This window comes from Schistocerca americana, chromosome 3 (genome assembly GCF_021461395.2).
Source record: "Schistocerca americana isolate TAMUIC-IGC-003095 chromosome 3, iqSchAmer2.1, whole genome shotgun sequence".
In the NCBI taxonomy this organism is placed as follows: Eukaryota; Metazoa; Arthropoda; class Insecta; order Orthoptera; family Acrididae; genus Schistocerca; species Schistocerca americana.
In genome coordinates this window covers 706762411-706786843 of record NC_060121.1, presented here as the reverse complement: position 1 = coordinate 706786843, position 24433 = coordinate 706762411, and the positions used below count along the sequence as shown (strand labels likewise).

General features: G+C 38.0%; 1 protein-coding gene across 1 annotated transcript in view; it reads left to right on the top strand.

The window, feature by feature from the left end:
• The window catches only part of LOC124605329 (vacuolar protein sorting-associated protein 13D), a 552708-nt gene that overhangs the window by 383035 nt on the left and 145240 nt on the right, over positions 1–24433 (top strand). The window contains exons 49-53 of the mRNA XM_047136935.1: positions 7030–7245; positions 7396–7620; positions 12490–12668; positions 12750–12894; positions 15943–16151. Of these exons, the coding sequence (XP_046992891.1) occupies positions 7030–7245; positions 7396–7620; positions 12490–12668; positions 12750–12894; positions 15943–16151 (974 nt within the window). The remainder of the gene's footprint in view (positions 1–7029; positions 7246–7395; positions 7621–12489; positions 12669–12749; positions 12895–15942; positions 16152–24433) is intronic.

Below are 24433 nucleotides of genomic sequence, written 5' to 3'. Positions count from 1 at the left end.
ACTACCTGTACTTGTTACCAATGTCTCATTTATTTTGAGAGCTATCTGTTCCTCTTCCTTTTTGGCCCCACCTGTCTCCGTCTTCACTATATCGCATACAGTTTTTATTTTGTTGCCTGATGCAATTATCCTTTTTCTCATAATAAAGCTGCTTCGATTTCTGGATTACTTGCTTCAATATTTTGCCATATTCTTTGTAATGCATTACAATTGTAACATCAGAGCTGTTCATAGATAGTAGGTACAGCCTACTTTTTGTCCCACATGATATCTTTATTCCTTGTGTAATCCACAGTTTATTTTTTGACTTCTGTGTGATTTGAGTTAGCTTTAGAGGAAAACAGTTTTCAAAAGTGGAAGTAACTTTATTAATGAATGCTTTGTATTTTCCATTTGAGTAAGAAGTATTGTAAACATCTATCCAGTTCATGTCTCTGAGCAATTTCCTGAATTTCTCAATTTTTGACTTATTTATTATCCTGCTGAACTCAGATTTAATAGATTTTTTATCCTGACAAGTTTCAACATTTAACACAAGTTGCTGCATGTCATGATCAAATAGCCCATTTACTATTGGTTTTGTGACATGACTTTTTCCCCTAGATTTGTCTACAAAGATGTTATCAATAGCAGCCTCAGAGCATTTACATATCGTAGTAGCAAAGTTCACAGTAGGAACTAAATTGAATGATAGTGTTACTGACTGCAATAATTGTTCACTGACAGAGCTTTTCAATAAATCCACATTGTTTTTTGCCATCAGATGGGACAGCAGAGCTTCCAGATTTTTTATGAAAAGGTTAAAATTTCCTGAAGGTGATCTGTATATGCACCTATTATTATAAAGGACTTATTATGAAATACAACTTCCATTATGAAATACAACTTCCATTGCACAAGATTCTAAATGCTTCTCTGAACAAAATTTATTAATATAAATATTCTTTAAATTGAAGCAGTTTCTGACAAATATGGCAGCTCCTCCTTTCTCCGTATTTTCTCTACAGAAATATAGAAGCTAACGTGAATCCATAACATTTAACATATCTATACCAGTGGTCACATGATATTCAGAGAGGTAGATTATATCAACTGGTTTGCTCAACTCTAATTCTTCAACACAAATAAGCAACTCATTAAGCTTACCCCTTAGTCCTCGGATATTCTGATGCAATAACGATAACTAATTGTGTGTACTGGCTGAAAGACAACTGGATGAACGTAATTTTCCTGCCAATTTTTGGCTATCTCTAGTTTCAATCAGAGGCTGTCAGCATGGATTGTGTACATTAAAATTTGCTTTCTGGTTGCCTGCTTCATCAATGTGAATGTCATTTTCAGCCTGTCTCTGAACATCTTTTGTTTCTGCCCTCTCTACCCTAAAAAAACTGCTAATCTGTCACTTGTAACCACTGGTACTCTACCCCTTGTGACAGTGCCCCCCCCCCCCCCCCCCCCCCCAAGTTATTCACATCTGTAGTTACAAGCAATCCAGCTTGAAGGTCTCACTGATGCCTCCACAGACCATAATTACTCTCCCAACCTTGTACAAAAACAAGTCACCTGTGCCTTATCTTTCCAATCATCCAACATCTCCCAAAGACCCAATGTCCAGCTACAGAGGAACATTACCCTTGTAACTCAGTACATCCAGGACTGAAGCAACTGAATCATATTCTCTGTCAGGGTTTCAACTACCTCTCATCGTGCTTTTAAATGAGAAATGCCTTACCTACTATCCTTACCACCTCTCCCACAGTTTTACTCCACTGCCCACTGAACCTACACAATATCCTCATCCATCCCTACACAATTCCTGCTCCCATCCCCTTGCCTTATGGCTCATATCCCTGTAATAGTCCTAGATGCAAGACCTGTCCTGTACATCCTCCCACCACCGTCTACTCCAGTCCGGTCACAAACACCACCTATTCTGTCAAAGGCAGAGCTACTTGGGAAACCAGTCATGTGATCTGCAAGTTAAACTGCAACCACTGTACCTCATTCTATGGACATGACAACGTGGAGGATGTCATGTTGGGCTGCATGCCCAGCAACAGAAAGGTCCACTTGTTTCTTGGCCACAGTTTGTCGGTGGCCATTCATGTGGACAGACAGCCTGTTGGTTGTCATGTCCACATAAAATGCAGCATTGTGGGCAGCACAACCAACAAGCTGTCTCTCCACATGAATGGGCACCGACAAATTGTGGCCAAGAAACAGCTGGACCACCCTATTGCCGAACACGCCGTCCAATGTGACGTTCTTCATTTCAAAGACTGCTTCACAGCCTGTGCCATCTGGATCCTTCCCATCAACACCAGCTTTTCTGAACTGCACAGATGGGAACTCACCCTGCAATATATGCTACATCGAGTTGCCTAGCCCCTCATGCACTGCTTCTCGCACTCTGGTTTCAGCTGACAGCGACTGTGATCTTGTGTATGTGAGTTGCATTTGCATGCGTGTGCGTGTGTGTGTTTATTTTTGACAAAGGCCTTGTTGGCCAAAAGCTTACTTTCCGACAGTCTTTTTGTTGTACTTACCTGCTACTCAGCATCTCCACTATATGGTGACTAGCAACTACCCTTTTCATAATATTGTTATTTTTGCTTGTTTTTCGCATTATTAAAGTATATTTAGAACATAAAAAGTAGATAAATTCCTGATTTTTATCACCTAAACATCTGAGCCCCAATTATGGACTGTCTGGAGTAGTCCCTCATAGCCATATCAAATCTTAAACCCAAAATCTAACCCAAGGTAACTGATGCTATGATCATGAACTGGATCTGGGCAAGACACTATTCCCTTAACACTTCCTGGTCCCATCTGTTTCACCTGCACCTTTTTGGTTCTACAACCTACCTTCCTAGCCACCGATCTTTCCTTGATTGATGGCTGGATAAAAATGTCTATTCATATCAAACCTACAGTTCTCACTATAATACAGTATACCATTACTTCCACACCAAAGATTCTCTGCTTTACAGTCTTGCTGTCTGTAGATGGCTTGTCTGCACTGATTGGCAGTCCTTATCCCAGCATGCTTAAGACATTGCCAAGATCGTCACAGCCATGCACGGTGATTCAGACCTGGTCTACGAACAAATATCTTATATCCTCCCATTCTCCTAATACTAAACAATAATAATTACCAATTGCAAAAGAATACCCTCTTTCACCTTACCTCTTACTGTGCCTTGTGCCCAGTTTGTCCTACCCCATCAGAGGCAGAGCCGCTTCTGAAAGCAGCTACTGTGTACTAACTCTATTGCATCTCCTTCACACCTTTTTATGTGCAAAAACTGCTAATTAGCTCTCCACTTGCATTAATTGCCACCATATTGTGATGAAGGAGATATATAACTGCTCAGTGACAGATAATATTGCTGAGCAAAAACATGGTTGACTTAAATGATTGTGTAAACTTTCTCTCTAACATATTCTTTGGTAAGGCAGTACCTTTGGACATTGTCTCTTCGTCATTCCACTCCAATTGGTGTAGTGGTTTCCGCAGGACGATCAGGGATTTTGATGTAATTTACTATGAACAATCGCTCATTTCCAGTGAGCATTGGTAAAGTTTCACAGTCATTAATTCAGTACTACCGGAAATACAGTGCAGCTATCTACAGTCCACCTGTGCATTTTCAGCAACTTTGAGTCATGTCATCTCTGGTAACCTTTTCTTGAAGTAAAAAAAAAATTAGGTCACCTTGCACAACTTTTTGCGATGTCTTAAGCAAAATTATGAAAAAAGACTTCATCTGTGATTTGCTTATGGATAATTTGCAGCAGATTCTGCTGAAAAAAATAGTGGCTTGAAAAAAAATCTGATGTTTAGCTTTTAATTGTTTGCAAAATTAGGGCAAAGTTGACAATTTTTCTAAGAACACCAAAAGTGGCTATTTTTGCCCTGCATTTATAAAAAACAGTCTTCTGCGAACTATGTTAAGCTATTTTCATTAGAAAGACAATGTTCTAAATGCTAAACCACCTAAAAATTATATTTGGTTTTGCTGTGTGAGCATATATAAGCCACTAATAAAATATGACAGGGTAGAGTTGCATTGAAAATGGTACTCAAATTAAATCTAACATCTTTTATTATGTTATACAATAATTGTTTAGTACTCTGTGGGGAAGGCAGTATTAAAATTTTTGATGTCTAGCAAGTGATATAAAGTCCATGTGACTTGAAGAAGAAGAAGAAGAAGAAGAAGAAGAAGAAGAACAAGGAAAAAGTAAAAGCCCTCAGGGAAATCTTTGTTTTTAACCTAGCATTGAAATTAAATTTTATTGTGTTTTATAAATCACAAACTTGAAAATACTTAGTATTTAAAAGTGTGTTAATTATATGAATATTATTCCATATAAATTATCTCTGTTTAAAAACTGCAGTTAAACTATTGCTTATGGCTAGTACATCTCAGCTGAAGAGGAAATAAAGAATGTCATTATTGAGTTTTAAAACCGCCTTCCTTTAATGGCGTCCAGCCCAAATGCTGTATCATTTCAGTGACACTCTCTCCCATATTTTGCGATAATACAAAAAGTGCTGCCCTCCTTTGAACTTTTTCGATGTGCTCCATCAGTCCTATCTGGTAAGGATCCCACACTGTGTAACAGTATTCTAAGAAGAGGACGGACAAGTGTAGTGTAGGCAGTCTCTTTAGTAGATCTGTTACATTTTCTAAGTATCCTGGCAATAAAACACAGTCTTTGGTTAGCTTTCCCCACAACATTTTCTATGTGTTCCTTCCAATTTAAGTTGTTCGTAATTGTAATTCCTAGGTATTTAGTTGACTGATTTATCTTGTAACCAAAGATTAACGGATTCCTTTTAGCACTCATATGGATGCACTCATATGGATGATCTCACACTTTTCGTTATTTAGGGTCAACTGCCAATTTTCACACAATTCAGATATCTCTCCTAAATCATTTTGCAGTTTGTTTTGATCTTCTGATGACTTTATTAGTTGATAAATGACAGTGTCATCTGAAAACAACCTAAGATGGTAGCTCAGATTGTCTCCCAAATCATTTATATAGATAAGGAACAGTGAAGGGCCTATAACACTACCTTGTGGAATACTAGAAGTCACTTCTGTTTTACTCTATGACTTTCCGTCAGTTACTACGAACTGTGACCTCACTGACAGGAAGTCAAAAATCCAGGCACATAACTGAGACCATATTCCATAAGCACGCATTTTTACTATAAGTCGCTTGTGTGGTACAGTGTCAAAAGCCTACTGGAAATTCAGCAATACGGAATTAATCTGAAATCCCTTGTCAATAGCATTCAACACTTCATGTGAATAAAGAGCTAGTTGTGTTTCACAAGAATAACGTTTTCTAAACCCATGTTGACTGTGTGTCAATAGACTGTTTTCTTCGAGGTAATTCATAATGTTCGAACACAGTATATGTTCCAGAATCCTGATGCATATCAATGTTAATGATATGGCCCTGTAATTAAGTGGATTACTCCTACTACCTTTATTGAATATTGATGTGACCTGTGCAACTTTCAAGTCTTTGGGTACAGATCTTTTGTGAGCGAACAGTTGTATATGATTGTCAAGTATGGAGCTAATGCATCAGCATAATCTGAAAGGAACCTAACTGGTATGCAGTCTGGACCAGAAGACTTGCTTTTATTAAGTGATTTAAGTTGCTTCACTACTCTGAGGATATTTACTCCTATGTTACTCATGTTGGCAGCTGTTCTTAATTCAGATTCTGGAATATTTACTTCGTCTTTTTTTGTGAAGGCATTTTGGAAGGCTGTGTTTAGTAACTCTGCTTTGGCAGCACTGTCTTCAACAGTATCTCCATTGCTATTGCACAGAGAAGACATTGATTGTTTCTTGCCACTAACATACTTCACATACGACCAGAATCTCTTTGGACTTTCTGTCAGGTTTCGAGACAAAGTTTCGTTGTGAAAACTGTTATAAGCACCTTCTTCCTCTCAATTTGTAAACTATTGGAAAGCAATAGGAGAATGACATTTTATATGCTACAACCTTGTATTGGTAAGTTATTACATGCAAACTATCAAGTGTATCCCACAATTACTTCCAGAGATGTCAGAAGCTAATTGTCACATTATTTCGAGCATCTATTTTTTCGGCTGTCTTTGCTTCAAATTATTCATATGCAAATCATTGAGGAACTAATTTTTTATCGTTTCTCTTAAGAGAGTGCAAAATGTTATGTTTCCTTTCATCCTTCCTTTCATTTGCCTTTTCCTTGTTTACCACACTCTCTACACTATACAACTTGTAATCTGGTTGGACTGCACAGTCTGGACCAATGTAACCTAGTTACGCTCCCCCCTTGCGCTCTCTCTCTCTCTCTCTCTCTCTCTTGCTCTGTGTGTGTGTGTGTGTGTGTGTGTGTGTGATAAAGTTTTTGTTTATATACCTAGCCGCTGAGCAACATCTCACTTTATAGTAACTAGTTGATTATGTGTATCCCAGCCAACATTTTCCAATATTGTATTCAGTTAAGACTAACAGTCATTATATTATCAATAGCTTGGCAATTTAAACTTGATTAATAGCTCTCTGTTTATACAGTTCAAACAAACATTTACATATGTGCCATCCTATTTCATAGGTTTGTTGCTTCATATAGTTTGAATGTAATATTGATATACACATGCCATTTGTCAGTTTTTATCTTAAGACATATATGCCTCAAAATAAAATCCTACATCTGATTGGCTACACTTGGATAATGTCACAGTAGTAATGTGAAATTGGAGTTATTCAGACCTGAGAATGATGTACATAAATAATCTAAAATGTGTGTGTGTTCCACAACAAAGCCAAGAAAAATGATCTAAAGGAAATTATTTGGGAGACTGTGGTGATGGAAAAAGATACGGAAGAAACTGTTCATATAGTTTAACTTTTCACATGAATTACCCTCACTACTGTAAATGCTAAAAATCCAGTATAAAGATATTTGGTGAATTTTCCTTGAAATGGCATACTTTACTTTCTTTTTTAGGTTTCTGTATCAGTACCTTTCTGGATCTACAATAGAACTGGTCTCCCTCTAGTATTTCGACAGGAAGGAGTTGCAACAGACACAGCTGGGCAATTTGATGAGCATGAAATGGCACGCATGGTGGCACCACTTATGTTTTCCTTTGCAGATCATGAAACTACTCCAACAGTTGTTGCAAGGATTGGCAATAAAGTGCACCCAGAAGGAATTCCACATGTAAGCAGAATTTACATTTTGTCACTGAAAATGTTTGTTTTGATGAAAAAGAATTCATATAAAAGCAATCACAAGTTCTTATAACTTTCCAGTATATTGCTGAATCTTGAGCAATGAATTTTCTTTTTTATTATGTCATTTATTTTACAGTGGTGCAATCACTTCCACCTTCAGAAAGGCCTACAAGTGCGCAGACTGAGAGTTGCTCTGAGAAGCAACAGCCCAGATCTTGTGTATTTAATTGGTATCGAAGTTCGCCCTGGTCGTGGCCGTCACAGAGTTACACACATAGTTACTTTATCTCCAAGATACCAACTTCACAATATGTCAAGTCATCATCTCCTTTTTGCCCAAAAATGCTTCACAGGTGGTACGGTAGGTACCAATTAAGATGTTGTCAGTAAATTGATATCTATGGTGCCAAAATAACTGCTACCATGTGTTAACATACATATGCCTTGTCATAGTTTTTGGAAATACTTAAATACTGTGTTACAGAACGGTGATGCATTTACAAATATAGCCCTGTGCTGATGAACACAACCCAAGACTACTAACTGAACAAGGTGCTACAGTGGCTAAAGCTGTGGCGTCACTTAGAAGGAATTCTATTAAAATCACTGTGTAGCTGGATTTTTTCCATATCTCCTTAAACTGCTTAAGACAAATGCAGTGATGATTTATTTCAAAAAGATATGTTCAATTTCCTTCCACATCCTTGTCGAAACCGATTCTTTGTTCCATACCTAAAGACCTCATTCTCTTATATCTTATATGTATATATTTATGCTTTAAACATCATGAATGTTCACTTCTTCCTTTCTAATTTTTTTTCTTCATAAGAGGACTAGCTCTTTCACAAGTCTGTGATTATTGTGATATCTAATTATGGCTGTTACAATTTTGTTCAGGCGTTGTTTTTAAAATAGTAAGCTTTCAGGCACAATGAATATTACGAGATAAGTACAATCACTATTATGTAGTGTATTTAATAAAACTTTGAAATAAACTGTTAATCAGAAAAGGGACAACTAAATATCCAAGTGCTAGACTTGAGTAATAAAGTTAATGTGCTTCATTGTTTATATTGGATGGGATAATTAAGAGGCACCATAGCTAAAATTATGGTGATTTAGGACTAGAGAAATACTTTGATTGTGTGAAGTTGAGTGTGATGTTTTCAGCTTATTTGTACTTGTTGAGGCTTCAACTATTGTGTTCTTGTTTTCAGGTTTCAGAAAGGAAATGCTACTATTAAAAAACAAAAATGTACAAAAATGAACCATTGTTCACTGTTTCTTAGTTGTGTAATAAGTGAGGAACATAGAAAGTGATACAAAAGTTTAAAGTAGGACAGAATTGTAGAGGAAGACTGCAACATTGGTATCATCCCTGATAGCAGAATGCATTAAAGCACCTGCTGCTGTTACATGGTGATGTGCACCGGCAGCAGATTGAATCTGACTCATGGCATAATGATAGGGGCTGGTGTGCTGGCCACCATGGCTGTAGTTTTTAGGTGGTTTTCCACATCCTCCTAGGTAAATACTGGGCTGGTTCCCATGTCCTGCTTCAGATACATGATGCACAAACATTGAAAAATGTTGTCACATTTGACCACATTGTTACACTGTATGCAGGCAGAAGGGAAACACAGATTGTTCCCAGAGAGAGAGAGAGAGAGAGAGAGAGAGAGAGAGAGAGAGAGAGGAGTGGCAACCTCATCACAATAACAGGTCTCTCCGTGAAATTGGTGAAGCACTGTACGTGTCCCGACCCGGCACTGGCTGGATTGATGGAAAGGAACAAATGCAACAGTGGTACATTGTGCCACTGGAATTATCATTTGGGCTTACATAAAGAAACCCGTGGAAATGAATAGATTAGTTAGCTATCCATGAAGACATACAGGCTGAAGGAAGAAGGTGTATTTTTCGGAATTAAAAATGTTTGCAAGATTCAATAGAAATGGTATGCAGGGGCTGTGCTGTTTATAAAGCAGATAGACAAAAGACAATGACAACAGCACAGATGTGCATAATTCACTTGCAAAGTTAAGAGTTGAGAGAGAGAGAGAGAGAGAGAGAGAGAGAGAGAGAGAGAGAGAGTACTTATCTTTAATCTAGTGTTTCTAGACTATGATGTGTTGCATAGGACGTGTAGCAACAGCAGTAATCATGTGGACTGGTGGAAGCCAACATGCAGCTGAGTTAGTTACCACCTTGAAATGAAGTCCATGAGGAAATAGGGAACTTAGAACTAACTTCCCCAAAAGGGAAGAAAATTAATATACAGGCTGTATTGTTGAAAGCAGACAGTAAATTCCACAACCTTAAGGGTCACAACAACGAAAGTTTGTGTCTAGAAAAGATCTTTAAGATGATGGTCATACAAATGTATGTATTCCTGGGAGTGAAGGATTATTTTGAATGAATCCATAGAAATTACAGCAATTACTTCTTGAATCATAGTTTTCAACTTAGAGGTTGTCATTGGGCAAGTGGTGTATACTTTGTGCATTTGAAATAGCCCCACAAAGAAGCATTTCACACTGACAAATGTGGTGGTCTTGGGGCCAATGAATGTAGCCATATTGTGAAATCATGTGCTTAATGAAGACCTGTCAAACAGTTTCACTTCCTGTATTACTTGAATTGGATAAAAGTGGAACTTCAAATCACTGTGGAATATACAATAGATGATTGTTCTTTTTAGTTTCTTTGCTGATCACAGTGGTTTCCTTCCAGTTCATGCTAATAGTCCTTCAATATTTTCTGGGATTTTATAAGTGCACTGACCACCATGTGGTTCTTTTTTAGAGCTGAACATGCCTCCTCTAAATTCTCAACCCTTGTCTTCATGTGGTAAGATGGAATGTGACTGTGATGCTTAAATTGTAATGATTTGGAATTCCGTTTGAGCAGTTATCTGACTGCCACTATTCTAGTGAAATGCCTTCATGGCAAATGTACAGTGTTAACCTGTTCACTGTTTCATGATGGACTTATTAAATGATAAGGAGCTTGGCACAGAGAAAGGCCACTCCCCTTTTTCTACTAACTCCTAGGGTTCCCACTACTACTTTCAGATTTCCTTTTTCCAGTGCCACACTGAATTTATGATGGGGCTTCAAAAATAAAGTGTCTCGCATTAACACAGCTCTGCAACAAATGTGACACTTCAGAAAAGAATTCATGTTCTGGATTTCTTGCAGAGACTGTTCTACTGTGATATGGATAACAGATTCTTCTCAGTGTGCGAGTGAGATGTACTCCAAAGTGGAAGTTTGTGGAACAGTGCGATCCTTGTGCCAAAATGTCTAAACTGCACGTAGATTCACTGTGAAATTCTGGTGTTATATGGGCCAAATTCAGTGTCATGTCCATCAGTTATGAAATGATGCCAAAAATGTGACAAAGGCCACAAGAGGTGGGTTATATTGATTGGGAATGAAGTCCATCAACATTGGCCACAGACAACGATTGCAGGCAACCAAGGAACTGATTTGCAGTTGGTGCAGATTTCCCAATTATAAAGACATTCACACAGTGGTTCTCAAATGACTCAGTGACCAAGGAGCAGATTTCTATTGTCATGGAACTGAATGATTGGGAGGACATTCTGAACTGTTGTGTACAAGGATTTAGGGACTATATTGAAAAGTAGTGTCATGTATCTATGTCACTTTGAAGTGTATTGCAGCATTCGATAAAAGTTACTTTGCTTGCCATAATAATGCATAACTCACTTTTGGAGGTCCCCCTTATATCTTTACTGTATTCCAGAACTGCTCAACAACATTAAAAAGAATAATATCAGTTTCTGTATAGTTTGGAAGCTATTGTCACTCATAGAAAAAATACAGATCATGTACATTGTCTTCTTTGGTAATTAAGTATGCTAAATCATGTAAATGAAGTTTTAAACTCTGGTTCAGAAAACCAACAAATATTATTCTATACTTCAGTGATACAACCTGTTTCTATAATAAAAGCAGAATTCAGCATATTTGTTGCCAATGAAAGTTGTTTTTTGTAGTGTGCCTTAGTTTCTTCCCAGTGGGCAAACATGTCTTAAATAATAAAATGACTAGTTGTTATCAACAATAGCTATTTCAAAACAGGATACAGCCTCTGCAAAACCAGATAATACATCATAACTCAAGTTAATTTTCATGTAATCAAAATAGTGCTAACTTAAACTAATATTGTCAACATGCTGAACTGACATTCGGCAGGATGATGGTTCAATCCCGCATCCAGCATCCAGATTTACGTTTTCCCTGATTTCCGTACATTCCTCCAAGCAGATGCTGGGATAGTTCCTTCGAAAGGGCACAGTCGATTCCCTTCCCCATCCTTCACACCATCTTAGCTTCTGCTTGTCGTTAATGATGTTGATGTCAATGGGAGATTAAACCTAATCTTCCTTCCTTGAACTAACATCCTTGCTGTTGATAATATCTTGCAGGCATAAACATAACAATTTGGCTGTTTGACTGTTACAACACTCATTGCACAACATATAAACTGAAAGAAGTGCCTTAGAGCCATGCTTTGACCTTGCTTTGTATTCACAGTACAGAAACACTATAACATTTGCCTTGATTTGGAAGTGTAGGACACCACATCTCATTATTTCATAACTTACACTTTTTATGGAAATTGTTGTGATGACTGAATCACATTTAGTACTAAAAGGATTAACTTGTTCATAAAGGTATTTTCCTAGCCTGAAAGTAAATACCTACTGTTGCTGGCTCTCGTAAAGTGTGGAATCTGTGTACTTTATTCCTTTCCCTTCCAGATACAGATTGTAAGTCGTATAGGAATAAGAACTGTAGCATAAAATAGATTGCAACTCATTTTCTGCAACAAGTTTTCATTGATAGAAGTAGTGGCAGAAGGACTAAACTGAATTCTTTACAGTTATAACTACTTTAAACATCAATATAAAAAGTTTGATATCTGTAACTTGGATAGTGTAAACTGTGTGTTTCAGTTGAATAGAAATGTTTGTATTAGCATTTGAATGCTCCTCCAAGTTTTTAGGTTGTTTTAGTACCCTCAGCACAAATTCTGATTGCAGAAAACTATGATGAAATTATTAGTAATTCTTATATTTTATTTTTTTGTTACTGTTATCCTTGTAGTATAATTAAAACAACAGGATATTGGGCTAATTGAAACATTTCTTCGTCTTCTCACTTGTGATTGGCACTGATAGTTCCTCCTTTTCTTTTAGACTGATCCTGGAGCCGAAGCAACTTACCTGAGGACTGTGCCTGATTGCAATTTAGCATGGCATTGGCCTCGGCTCGACAAAGACCAGTTACTTTGTGTTCGTTTACCTAATGTTTCAGGCTCTTTGTGGTCTGGAGGATTCCAGATAGATATCAGTTATTCTCTGCATGTAAATATAAGGTATAAAATGTGAAAATGTGATTTATACCCATTTTGTTCCAAGTAACTTAAGCCTGTAGTTATTGCAATTTATTTTTTCAGAGATGTAAGCAGTAAAATGTACCTGCTACGTGTGGAAGTAGTTTTGAAAGGTGCCACATACTGTGTTGTATTCACAGATGCTGATACAATGCCTCCACCAATACGCATTGACAATTTGTCAGAGGTATCCATGCAGTTTTATCAGGTTTGTATCAGACTATTTCCAAATCTATTCATTTCCTATTTTGACATCTCTTATAAAATTCTGCGCAGTGTCTTCTGGTAACACACAAGACTTAGGGCTGAGAGAGAAGTGAACAGTTGATAGTGTAACTTGAACTCATCTGACATTTGTTTCTCATAGGAACAAAGTCATTACTTCATGCAGGTTGGTCCTCTTACTAATAATCTGCCATTTGTAGCAGATTTGTAGCTGGTTGTGATAAAACTGAGCTACAGTATTGTATGGAAAGTTCTGGTTGAAAACTATGAGTTATTTACGAATAAAGGAGACTACTCACACACTCACTCACTCACTCTCTCTCTCTCTCTCTCTCTCTCTCTCTCTCTCACTCACACTCACACTCACACTCACACTCACACTCACACACTCTCTCTCTCTCTCTCTCTCTCTCTCTCTCTCTCTCACACACACACTCACACTCACACTCTCACTCACTCACTCACTCACTCACTCATAGGCACATGCTTGTCTCCCTACATTGTGCTCAGTTAACTGCCCGCTCTTTATTGTCCCATGGTGACTGTACTGGGGGGAGGTGTGGGTATGGGGTAGTGTGGGGTGACGGATGGAGAGAGGTGGGAGGCAGGGAGGGGATTGGAGGGAAATGTGTATTGGCTTGTGGGAGAGTGTGGAGATGCCTGTGGGCTAGCTATGGGTGCAGACAGAGAGGGCAGGTGGCATACCGCTGGGCACGCGAACACGCTCTTGGGTGGGGATGGGGGGGTGGGGGTAGGGGGGTGGGGTGAGCGAGTTACCTTAGGTTTAGGCCAGGAAGGTTATGGGAGTGGTGGATGTGCTGTAAAGGATCCATTGCACTACTGCACACTGTTTTACGTTGGTATAACAACAATCAGTTGTCAACTAGAGTGAACGGCCATCACCAAACTGTTGCCAAAAACAATGTGAACCCCCTCACTGCCTCCCACCTTTCTCTATCTCTCACTCTACCACTATCCACATCTTTGGTTTGTATGCCTATCAATGATGCAGCGCTTCTGCCTTGTGGTGAGCATCTCATTTAAAACTGAGCTACAGTTTTGTGAAATGTTTGACACATGCTGTCACCCTAATGAAATCCATGGTATTACTGTTGATAAAATAGGAATCTATTACAGAACTTAGCTCAATATCCAACTCTTGCAGAAATTGTTGTTTTTGGTTATTGAAGAGTGTATGGCAGTTGTCTGGTATCTAGCTGAAAATTACCTGATTATGCAGGTTATTACACAAATAACCTGCTTTACAACAACAACAACAACAACAGTAATAATAATAATAATAATAATAATAATAATAATAATATAAAGATATACCTTAAAAAGAAACAATGTCATTATTATTAATTTTTTTTACCATTTCACATGTGTGTATTTTGTTAATTGAAAACAATAAGTAACACATTATTATGATACTAAATTGTTACAGTAATGATAATTTGGAAAAAAAAAGTTTGAAACACAATTTTTTTTATGCCAAGGACACTGAATGAATGAAATTTCTTCACATAATACACGTGACGGGAAACACACTATAAAACAAAATTCAGCAGGATTTCAAATTGTGACAGGTGGTCCTCCAAATATCCAGATTTGTACCAAGCATATTTGAGCACATTGTAAAACCATGGTGAAGAGAATTGTTTATGTACTGGTAACTGCAGCTTGATTATATTGTTTCTCAAGTGGAGGCTGACATCATAATCATTCGGCAGAACAGTCTGAAAATCTCACAAATTCTTCCAATATTGAAAGCCATATATGTTCAGCAGCCCCATCAACCAGTTAGAGATCACTGGATGAACAAGTTCCTTGTCCTCATGTACGATGCTCCAAACTGTGTTTTCACACTCACCACTCCCATTTTCGTAGTTTTAAAAGAAACTAATGGAGAGTTGGTACCAAGAATTTGAGAATCTCTTTTTGAAGCCCCAAATGGTCATGTGATTGATGGCATTGAAATGTGGTAATCTAACATCTGACCACATCACCACTGCAGGAAAAAAATCTGTATTATTTTTAGATTCCTGGGGTGGTCAGTGTGAAAGAATTGTTCTGAGTGTCATACACGAGGACAAAGAACTTTTCCATTTGGTGATCCCAAAAGTGTCAACAGGACAGGTGCAGCTGTTGGATGTATATGGCTTTTTATCTTGGAAGAACTTCATGAGAAAATTTTCAGATCTAGTTCTGCTGAATAACTGACATCATAATCTCCAATTGAGGAACAGTATACTCAAACTGCAGTCACTAGTATCAGTTCTCTTCGCAAAGTTTGAAGCATTTATTTTCAGATTATCATTATTGCAATGATGTGTATCATTATAATGAGTTACTGTACTCGCAACTATCAAGTAACAAAAAACATGCATGTAAAAAAATGAATTTAAAATATGAAAATACTATTTAAAACATAAAGCAGATACAGTATAAGTAAAAGAAATAATTAGAATAATAGTGAATGCTTTGCTATTTTAATTTGGTATGTTGAAAATACTCAGACAGCCAGGTTTTCAGTTTAGTTTCAAAAAATTGTGCTTCAGAAATCAGCTTTATTACACATCAATGGTAGTGGCATGAAAGCTTCTTGAATTTGTGTTATATCAAAAGCTTTCATGTTTTGAAATTAATTAATGATGGTGGGGTTATTTTGCAAAATTTCAAGAAAGTTAATTGCATTTCATCTTCCATATGAAAAACGGTTTTCATATTTCATGGTTTAGAAGATATTTCCTGTAAACCTAAATGCCAAATTACCTTTTGGGATATGAAATTGAAATTGGGCAAAAATGAAGGAAAAAAAAAAAAAAAAAAAAGTATTGCATTATTTTTCCCTCTCTACATACACACTCTGGGAATGTTTCCTTGTAAGGGAACTACAAATTAAGATCATAATGGACAGTCAGATCTCCAAAAGATATGTAAACAAAGTAGAAGAGAACTTTGTGAAAACTGTTATTGGCTGGTGTAACAGATATCTGCTACTGAACTAGTTTTACATTTATTTTAACAGAGTTGCATCAGTGACGAAATCCTGCAGACTGTAGTAAGACCAAGAACATGTATTGCTTATGCTTGGGATGAACCCACTCAGCCCCATTACATAAATCTAGTTGCACCTGGAGGTGCATCTTGTGTCTACGAAATGGCAACTCTAGGACCTGGTCGAGGACTGACTTATGAAAATTTTATATACATCGCATTCACTGGCACCTTTGAGAAGTAAGTGTAATATTTCAAAAATATCAGTATATAATGTACAATGATAAAATAATTCTTGTATCTTACATGTTCTTTTTACTATGTTAACTTTTAGAATGGAAGAATGGAATTAATCTTTGTTATCTAGATAAATTAATCAAGTAACCATCAAGATTTCTTGGCTTTTATTATTAATAATCTAATCCAATCCTCATTGATCTATATAAAATAGGAACAAAGTGTTTATGATTCCCTCTGAAGCGGGAATGCTTAAATGTCAGTTGTATAGAGAGCCGACTTAATTGCTGCTCCCATGCACTACGTTCAGGTTGTAGGTTGTGGTGACAGGCATTGTGAAAGTAAATTTTTATCATGAATATATTTAATCAGCACAAATTGGTAAATGAACACTTGACAAACTAAATTCTGATTGCAATGTCTATTAGCTGGCGATAACGGTAACGTTGCATAGTAGTTTCATTGGTGCACTGCCGTGAGAATGCATTGACAGATTTCGTGGCTGCGGGAGAACAGTGAACGTTTGTCTAGAATGAATTAAACTTTCTTTTTTGTTGCGAGGGTGCCGTGTACTTCGCGGTGCGATGAAACAGGAACAAATATGAATGGAGACCACCAGCCAAACTGCCATACGCGTCATAGGGGAGCTCTTGTTGAACTCGGCCCCTGTGGTCCATGGCTTGTAGAATCAGACTCTGGGATAAGTGTCTGCAACATACCATAGCCCAGCTTACACGGTATGTTGCTTTTTGCTGACATGCACCTGTGCGCACCACACATTGCCAGAATTTAGCCTATCACTAAATGTGCATTCCGACTGATACCTGTCGAAGCTAGCATGTGCTGGCAGTGAGCAGCTCTGGTCCGTTCACACATTTCTGTGACGTGGCTGTCACATTTCCATTTCACATCACACAGTTAGAGTGAAAGTTAAATTGTATGGTATTTTATATGACAGTGATGCAAACAGATGTTACAAATGGTAAAAGTGCCATATCCCAGTTATTTCATTTCATATTGACCGTATTGCAGGACATCGAAATGTAAGTTACACTGTACTGTATCAGGCCAAGTAACTTTCATCGAATTCTGCATTACGCTTTAAAGTGACACAGATACATGACATTATTTTTCAGCATAGTCACCCAGTTTTTGTAAATATTCCAACTCTTCTTCTTCCAATCATTCAATCCCCAGACAAGAGAAGTCCACTCCTTGGCCATGGAACCATTTGAGAACCACTGTATGAACATCCTCACCATCAGAAAATATTCAATTGCCATGAATCAGTTCCCTGATTGTCTGCACGTTGTCATCAGTGCTCGGTCAGCATTACCCACATCTATGAGGCTTTGGTCAGACAGTTTGTGTAGTAACCAGCTGGTTACAGTATGTACGGCTCACGGCGGATGTAAGCCGGGCCACTACAGTAGACGTAGTGCATGCTGACATTCAAATGGTAAGCTTACAACTACCCGAGGTGGCCGCAAGGGGCAGCCTGGTTACTGTGTACCATCAGCAGGTCTACCATGTGTGGGAGGCACTACAGCAGTGGTACCTGACATGGGTAGCATCTTTAAAAGGGCAGGCAGGGGCCTCCGATTGCTCAGATTTAAATGTGTTCGAGACTTGTAAAGTGGTTTCAGTGTGCTCTTTGTTGATGTCACTCTATGGCCGTATAAACTGTGTTTCTTTTATGGCTGTATGTTTCCTTGTGTCCCTAGTCAGAACACAAGTGGTGACAATGAGAGTTGAATTATTGTGTTTTAGATTCTGTGGTTTTTGTGCTATTCACCTCTTAGGCTTCACTCCAATCACTTCTGCAACAACAACAGGTGCATAGGGCTGTTTTGGAACAAATCTTGGCTATTTTGACACAGGCTTAGCCATCGGTTTTTCACCTCTCTCGTCCCCCGCCATGATGAACATGCAGAAGACTGAGACGCTTAGAGAAGTCCATCATCAACATTTTGTGGTATTCCTGATGGGCATCACATAGGTCTGTAAGAATCCTTTTTCTTATTATGGATAAATGTATATTATCACTCTGTGTGTTGAATTATTCCAGTGTCACAAACAGCCACAGCAATTGTATGGAGTTGGGCAGCCAAGCTTCATGGCTTCAGTCGTAAGTGTCAGTTCATCATGGGTATGCCCCAGGTGTCCTATGCAGACACAGAGTCAGAGACATGATCATTCATTCAGCCCCAAATAAGGAGGTGTATCAGAGTGCCTTCAGTTTGAGGACTCTATGGTATAAGCGATTTTGAATATTGCACAGTCATTTAAGATTTCCCAATCCATGGCCACTTATGGGCTTCAAGTAATGCCACTATTGTTGACAGCATGCAGCTGTGGCACGTAGAGCCTAATGTAGGGGGGGGGGGGGGGAGAGGAGGTAGCCACAGTACAAAAAAGGCAGCCAAGCTGATGTGGAGAACCAAGTGCCACTTCCTTCATGCCCCTCTTATTTTCTACGGTACAACCCCCCCCCCCCTCCTCAATGAGTCATTTCAGGAATTGATGAATGTTGTTATTCATACTGTTTTGTCATTGTGTTGACCGTTGTCTACAGGCCAGAACAAACTTTTCATTAAGCACATTTGGTAAAAAAAAAAAAAAAAAAACCAGATTCCTATTCTTGGCCCATCCACAGCTAATACAGAACTGTTCCTTTACGTACTTGGTGCTTAATGATGTGAGTACTAAAAATTTGTTTGTGTTAGAAGCCTTTGCTGCTTTTGGTTTTTCTATTGCCGATGCTGTGCATCTGGTGTTGGACCAAGTGCCTTACCACTTATTGAATTTCTTGTGCTCTGAGTTTTCAGACCTGTTTGCCCTGGGGCTAGGTTGTGCAGACAATTTCATGGCACACATCCTCTGCCCACCCTCACTTTTTTTGGGTGGGGTTGGTGCCAGTAGCTTTATGCAGCCTGCCGCAACTGTTCGGGTTAGCAAGTAGCGCCTTGCACTGTTTTTTTGAACAATCACTCATTAAGTTTGATTACAATTTTTTGAACAGAATTGCCTTGAAAGCAGACAAAGTAAGCATAACAAAGAAGAAATATATATATATGTGGTGTCTGTTGTTTTAGACATTTCTGAAAGAGCAGCCCCCATTTTAATCCAGCAGCCATTTTGAATTAAGACACAAAGGAATCAGTGACACTGGCTGCAAGCAGGCAATGATTGAAATCAATGGGTAAAGTTGAAAATTTGTGCCTAACTGGCATTCAAACCCAGTGTCATGCTTAATGGGCAGATCCTCTTACCACTAAGCCATCCAGACACGGTGGTCATTGCAACTGCATGGACTCTCCTAACACACCTAAAATCAGATTCAAATTGTCAACTTGTCCACACACTACTGTTGTAGTGTCTCTTGCCTGTTATCCTCATTACTTGGAGCATTTCACCGATTCCTGTAAGAGTTCAAACCTGGTGTACTTTTGCACTGAAGAGGTCATTGCCCATCTCGCCTTATTGTATAAACATGTGTGGTGTTTGTTCTGTATAAATTAATGTACTTTTTGTAACAAATTTAATTAAGACATTTTCCCAATATCAAAATTTTTAATGTTTCCTGAATTTAGGTCTAGAAAATATCGTCTCCTTAACACATTGAGCCTATTAGTGGCTACTAGAAGCTTAGGTGTTTATGAATATTATGCCACAAACTGCACATTCCTACCTCTCTCCATTTCTGAAACTCATTATATGAAAAAAGTTGTAAAGATAATTTTGGAACACACTGCATTTTCCTTACTTATTTATGGAGACAATGAGAAACCACTGAAAATCAGCAGTTGCGTACACCACGATGATGCCCCACCTGCCAGGCAGCTGAAGATTTAAAATGTTATTTGACTGTTGCTCATTAAGCTGTATTAAACATGCCTTAATTTATGTTCATGTTTCTGACTGCAAATGAGTACTACATTTGAACACTGATGCCTCTGTAATGTGCTGTCACAAATGCTCATTAGTGTCATGTGTGATTTATATCTACTGATTTGTAGGACATGTGCACCCACAGGCATTGTCATCACTGAAACGCAAGTGTGGAAACATTCCCTCCTATCAAGTCCCCACTCCCTGCAGTTCTTCATGGCCGTTAGCAGCCTTTTCATCTATGGACTGTGTGTGTCTAGGACAATAATCTGATTTGACCCAGATGTTTGGGGTTTTTGGAGTTTTTGTTTGGGGTCGGCAATTTAAGTGATTTTTTTTTTTTTTTTTTTTTTTGGGGGGGGGGGGGGGGGGGCTAAATCAGCAATATGTTGGCCTTAATAGTTGTGTATTAATGGCACCTGGAACACTTGAATCCACAATATATGAATCAATTTTAAATTAGGAAATGAAAAATTATTCCATTCAATACATAATTAAATGAACAAGTATAATGCAGGATTTAACTTTGGTATACTCCTTGAGGTGTGTTCACTAACTTGTAAGGGTAGGGATGCTTTCATATCTGGAGGTGTAAATGAAAGCACTACACACTGGTTTCAGTCAGAATAAATGGAAAACTCACTCAGCTAAAACTACAACGAGTGGTTTCATTTGAGGTAATAAATACATGGCTCAACTGACAGGAAAAACTACCGACTATTTTCATTTGAAAAGAAAGAATGAATAATTCAATCAATATGCAAAGGTACATCTGTGGCAGATGTTTTCATTCAATTGCTCCCACAGACTGGTTTCATTTGAAAGAGTGAATGAATAATTCAACTGACACGTGAAACTACAACTGAATGCGTCAATTGTTTTCCAACAACCAGCTGAATTACTTGTTTCCAGTTGGTTGTTCCATCACTAGCAAAGAGTCCAGTTGATGTCAGTAGTTGGATGAGGTCAGGCTGAGTGTTAGTGACAGTAGTAGTGGACCAGGTGGTGGAAGAGGCAGTCCATCAGCGTGTGTTGACATCGCCAGGCCACAAAGATGCCATCAACGGTAACCACAATTCTTGTAATAAAGGTACAGGCATTTATGATGGGCTATCTTGCATGTAGATAATATGCAGAAGTGCTCTGTTACCACAGATCTCTAAAGATATCAAGATAGGTACTGCAGTGGAACTTACATTGTTCATTTGAGGAATTCAAATAGTTATTTTTTTGGTTGGCGTGTATTTGAATGTCTTCCAAAATGTTGAGTAGAGCAATTTTCTATTCCAGATATGGAACTTTTAAACCAGATTGGGTGCTGTACATTAGCATTCCCAGTGGCATTTATATGCTTGCTATATGGTGCTCCATGACTCAGTTTTTAAGTCCATTCTTTACATTGTGTAAAGGAGTTTCTGTCGGTTTGACTGATGTATTCCTTTTCTTTGCTTCTGTACTTGAATTTGTACACTCCCAAGCTCAAAATTTTGTTATGTTTGTCACTTGTTATATTATGCTTTAATTTGTTTCTTAGTGTGTTCATGACTTGGAATCCTTTGTTAATTTTATGTATACTCACCCATTGTGCTATCTTATCCGATATCCATCTGCTGTCAGTCAGTGCAGTGTATCTTGCATTCTTCCCCTTAGAGATGGCATTATTCACTGCATTCACAGAGTTTTTTTTTTCATGTTAATGCCTCTTTTAAATGTCTTGTATAGTGTTTCAGTTATAGTATTATGATTTTTGTTATTAACTGTGACTTGTTTGAGATCTGCTAGTTATTTGTTGGTTTCACTTTCTGTATTGTACATGAAATGAGCTAAGCTTTAGGTTTTACATACATTAACATTAGTAACTAAATTGCAAATAGCTTCAGTTGTTTCATATACCTTTAATCACTGATTGCTCAGTACCAAATTTTGTTTCTCTTTGTTTTCGTTTGTGATTGCAGTTTTGGGAATGCTTCCACATAAACTTGCTCCAAGAGAACAGATACATTTTAATTCAGCTGTCCATTTATTGAAAATTAAAGATCACACTCTGCATAAACCTTCACAAAGTTTTGATGAATTTCTCTTTGTGCTAAATAATCCAAAACCCATAATATTATAATAGCACACTATTGCTGTTTATCTGATTAAGCATGTGTGGGGACTACGTTGAAACACCATATAATTAAGCCCATTCTGCAACTAGAGTTGACAACTGATTTTGCACGAGTGCAATCATAACAAAAATACTCTTTTATTCAAATCAGTACCTTCATGTGTGCTAATTTGAGAACTAATAACACTGACCTTGGAAATTGTTAGTAGTTGGACAGCATAATAAAAAAAAAAGATAAAAGTATCAGCTTTGGTTGTGGAAGAATGAAGGAAGATGAAGGTCTAGTATTTCCATGGTGACCCCTTCTTGATAGATGCAGCTCAAGCTGCGAATGAACAAAGATAGCTAGTGAAAATATCTGTGTCCTTTTCATTGGAATTGTCAAAGCATTTACCATCATGAATACTGGGAAAACATTACATCTTGAAGACGGAATGAGGATTTCAGCATGTAGTCATGTTTAGTACAGTAGTTTTCAGCCACAATTTTTTACTGTTTATAGTGAAACATTTAAGTAAAAATTGTCATTCAGTGTGTTTAATTCCATTGTGTTCTAGTGGACACTTGAACTTTTGCTTGTAGATAAGAAATTGTGTGAAGTTCTTGTGGTATTGGTGTTAGTTGTAGTTTAGTACTATTAATAGAAGTAGTTGCTTTAGCAAATTTCAGAATCAATATTTTTAGTTATTTAAATCTTTCTACTGTAGTAATTGAACTTAGGTCACATAAGCATTTAGTTTTTTCAGTAACTGCTAACATTTCACCATGAGTGGGAAGTGTGTGCTTTGTCATAGGTTTGTGAGTAGTCGGTTATGGTGTGAGGGTTGTTCAAAGTATTTTCATTGGGGGGGGGGGGGGATGTAGTGGGGAAGCCAGTGGGCACTCTAGAAAATTCCTCTGATGGAAATGCAGAATTTGGAGCAGAAATAAGTCAATAGAGGATGAGGAGCACAAGATCTGTGCTCTTCATGTTCAGAATGCGAAGGAGGAACTAGATAGGTTGTGGAGGGAGACAAGCGCAGGGGGAAAATGTGCCATTTGTACAACTGTTTTAGCATCACGGTCGGCCTCATCTTAATGTCACTGTTAAGAGTGTTAAGATGGGGCTTGAGCAGGCACAGATGGTAGTGGGCTTGGTCCACATTGAAGTGGTGCGAGTTGAGTCTATCAATAGATCAGTTTTTCCTAGGCATGGCCTACGTCTCAATAGGTATGAGAGGTGGAGATTGACAACGCTTATAGGTGGCAGTGTAGTGGGCAGTGGTGGGATCACTGGTGGGAAAATTCCTGTTGCAGATGGTGTTAGAGGTGCACCTTTTTTAAGATTGAAGTCAGCTGATAGGTATTCCTACTTGAAGGAAGTGTGTCTAACAAAAAAACCAACTTCAGAGGAGGTCAGGTATCCAAGTAGTTAAGGAATTAGCATATTTCATCAAAATATAAGAGGTATTAGAGATAAAGTTTGTGAACTGCTTATAGATGTTGACTCCGACATTATTAGTATACCAGAGCGCCATTTAAATTAATTGACAATTCAGAGGCCTTTACCAGGATTTTCAGATTTTCATTAGGAGGCTGTTTTTCAGTGAGTTCTTTGCAGAGGGGGAGGGGGGGGGGGGGGAGTAGCCATGTATGCAAAAAAACAGTATTTAATTTGAGTCTGTGGACATATCACAGCACTGCACTGAACAGGTGTTTGAATGTTGTGCAGGGGCAGCAAAATTAGTGAAACTAAAATTCTAATTGTTGTAGTTTGTAGATCTCCTAACTCAGACTTCAGAGCTGCTCAAGCTATAGAGGGTTCTTGCTTCACTTTATAGGAATTACCAAAAATTAGTTGTTGTGATGACTTCAGAATTAATTTTATATGTGATTGTGTAAGAAAAAGGGTGTTGGAAATCTAAATACATATGATCTGATGCAGACTGTGTTTTTTCCAACCGGGATGCATGGGAACAGTAGTACAGCCATAGATAACATTTTTATTCCTTCTTCATTACTAGGTGGACATTCTGTTAGTAAAAGGGTGAACGGCCTTCCAGACCATGATACACAAATTTTAACACTAAAAGGTTTTTGTACACAAAAAAATGTTAGATATAATTACAAACTATGTAAAAAAGCTAATCCAGTAGCAACAGAGAGCTTTTTAAACCTTGTTAAGGAACAAGAGTGGGAGGTTGTTTATAGTACTGATAACATAGGTGAGAAATATAATGCTTTCCTTAGCACATTTCTCATGCTATTTAAAGTTTATTTCCAGTAGAACATTCTAAACAGAGTA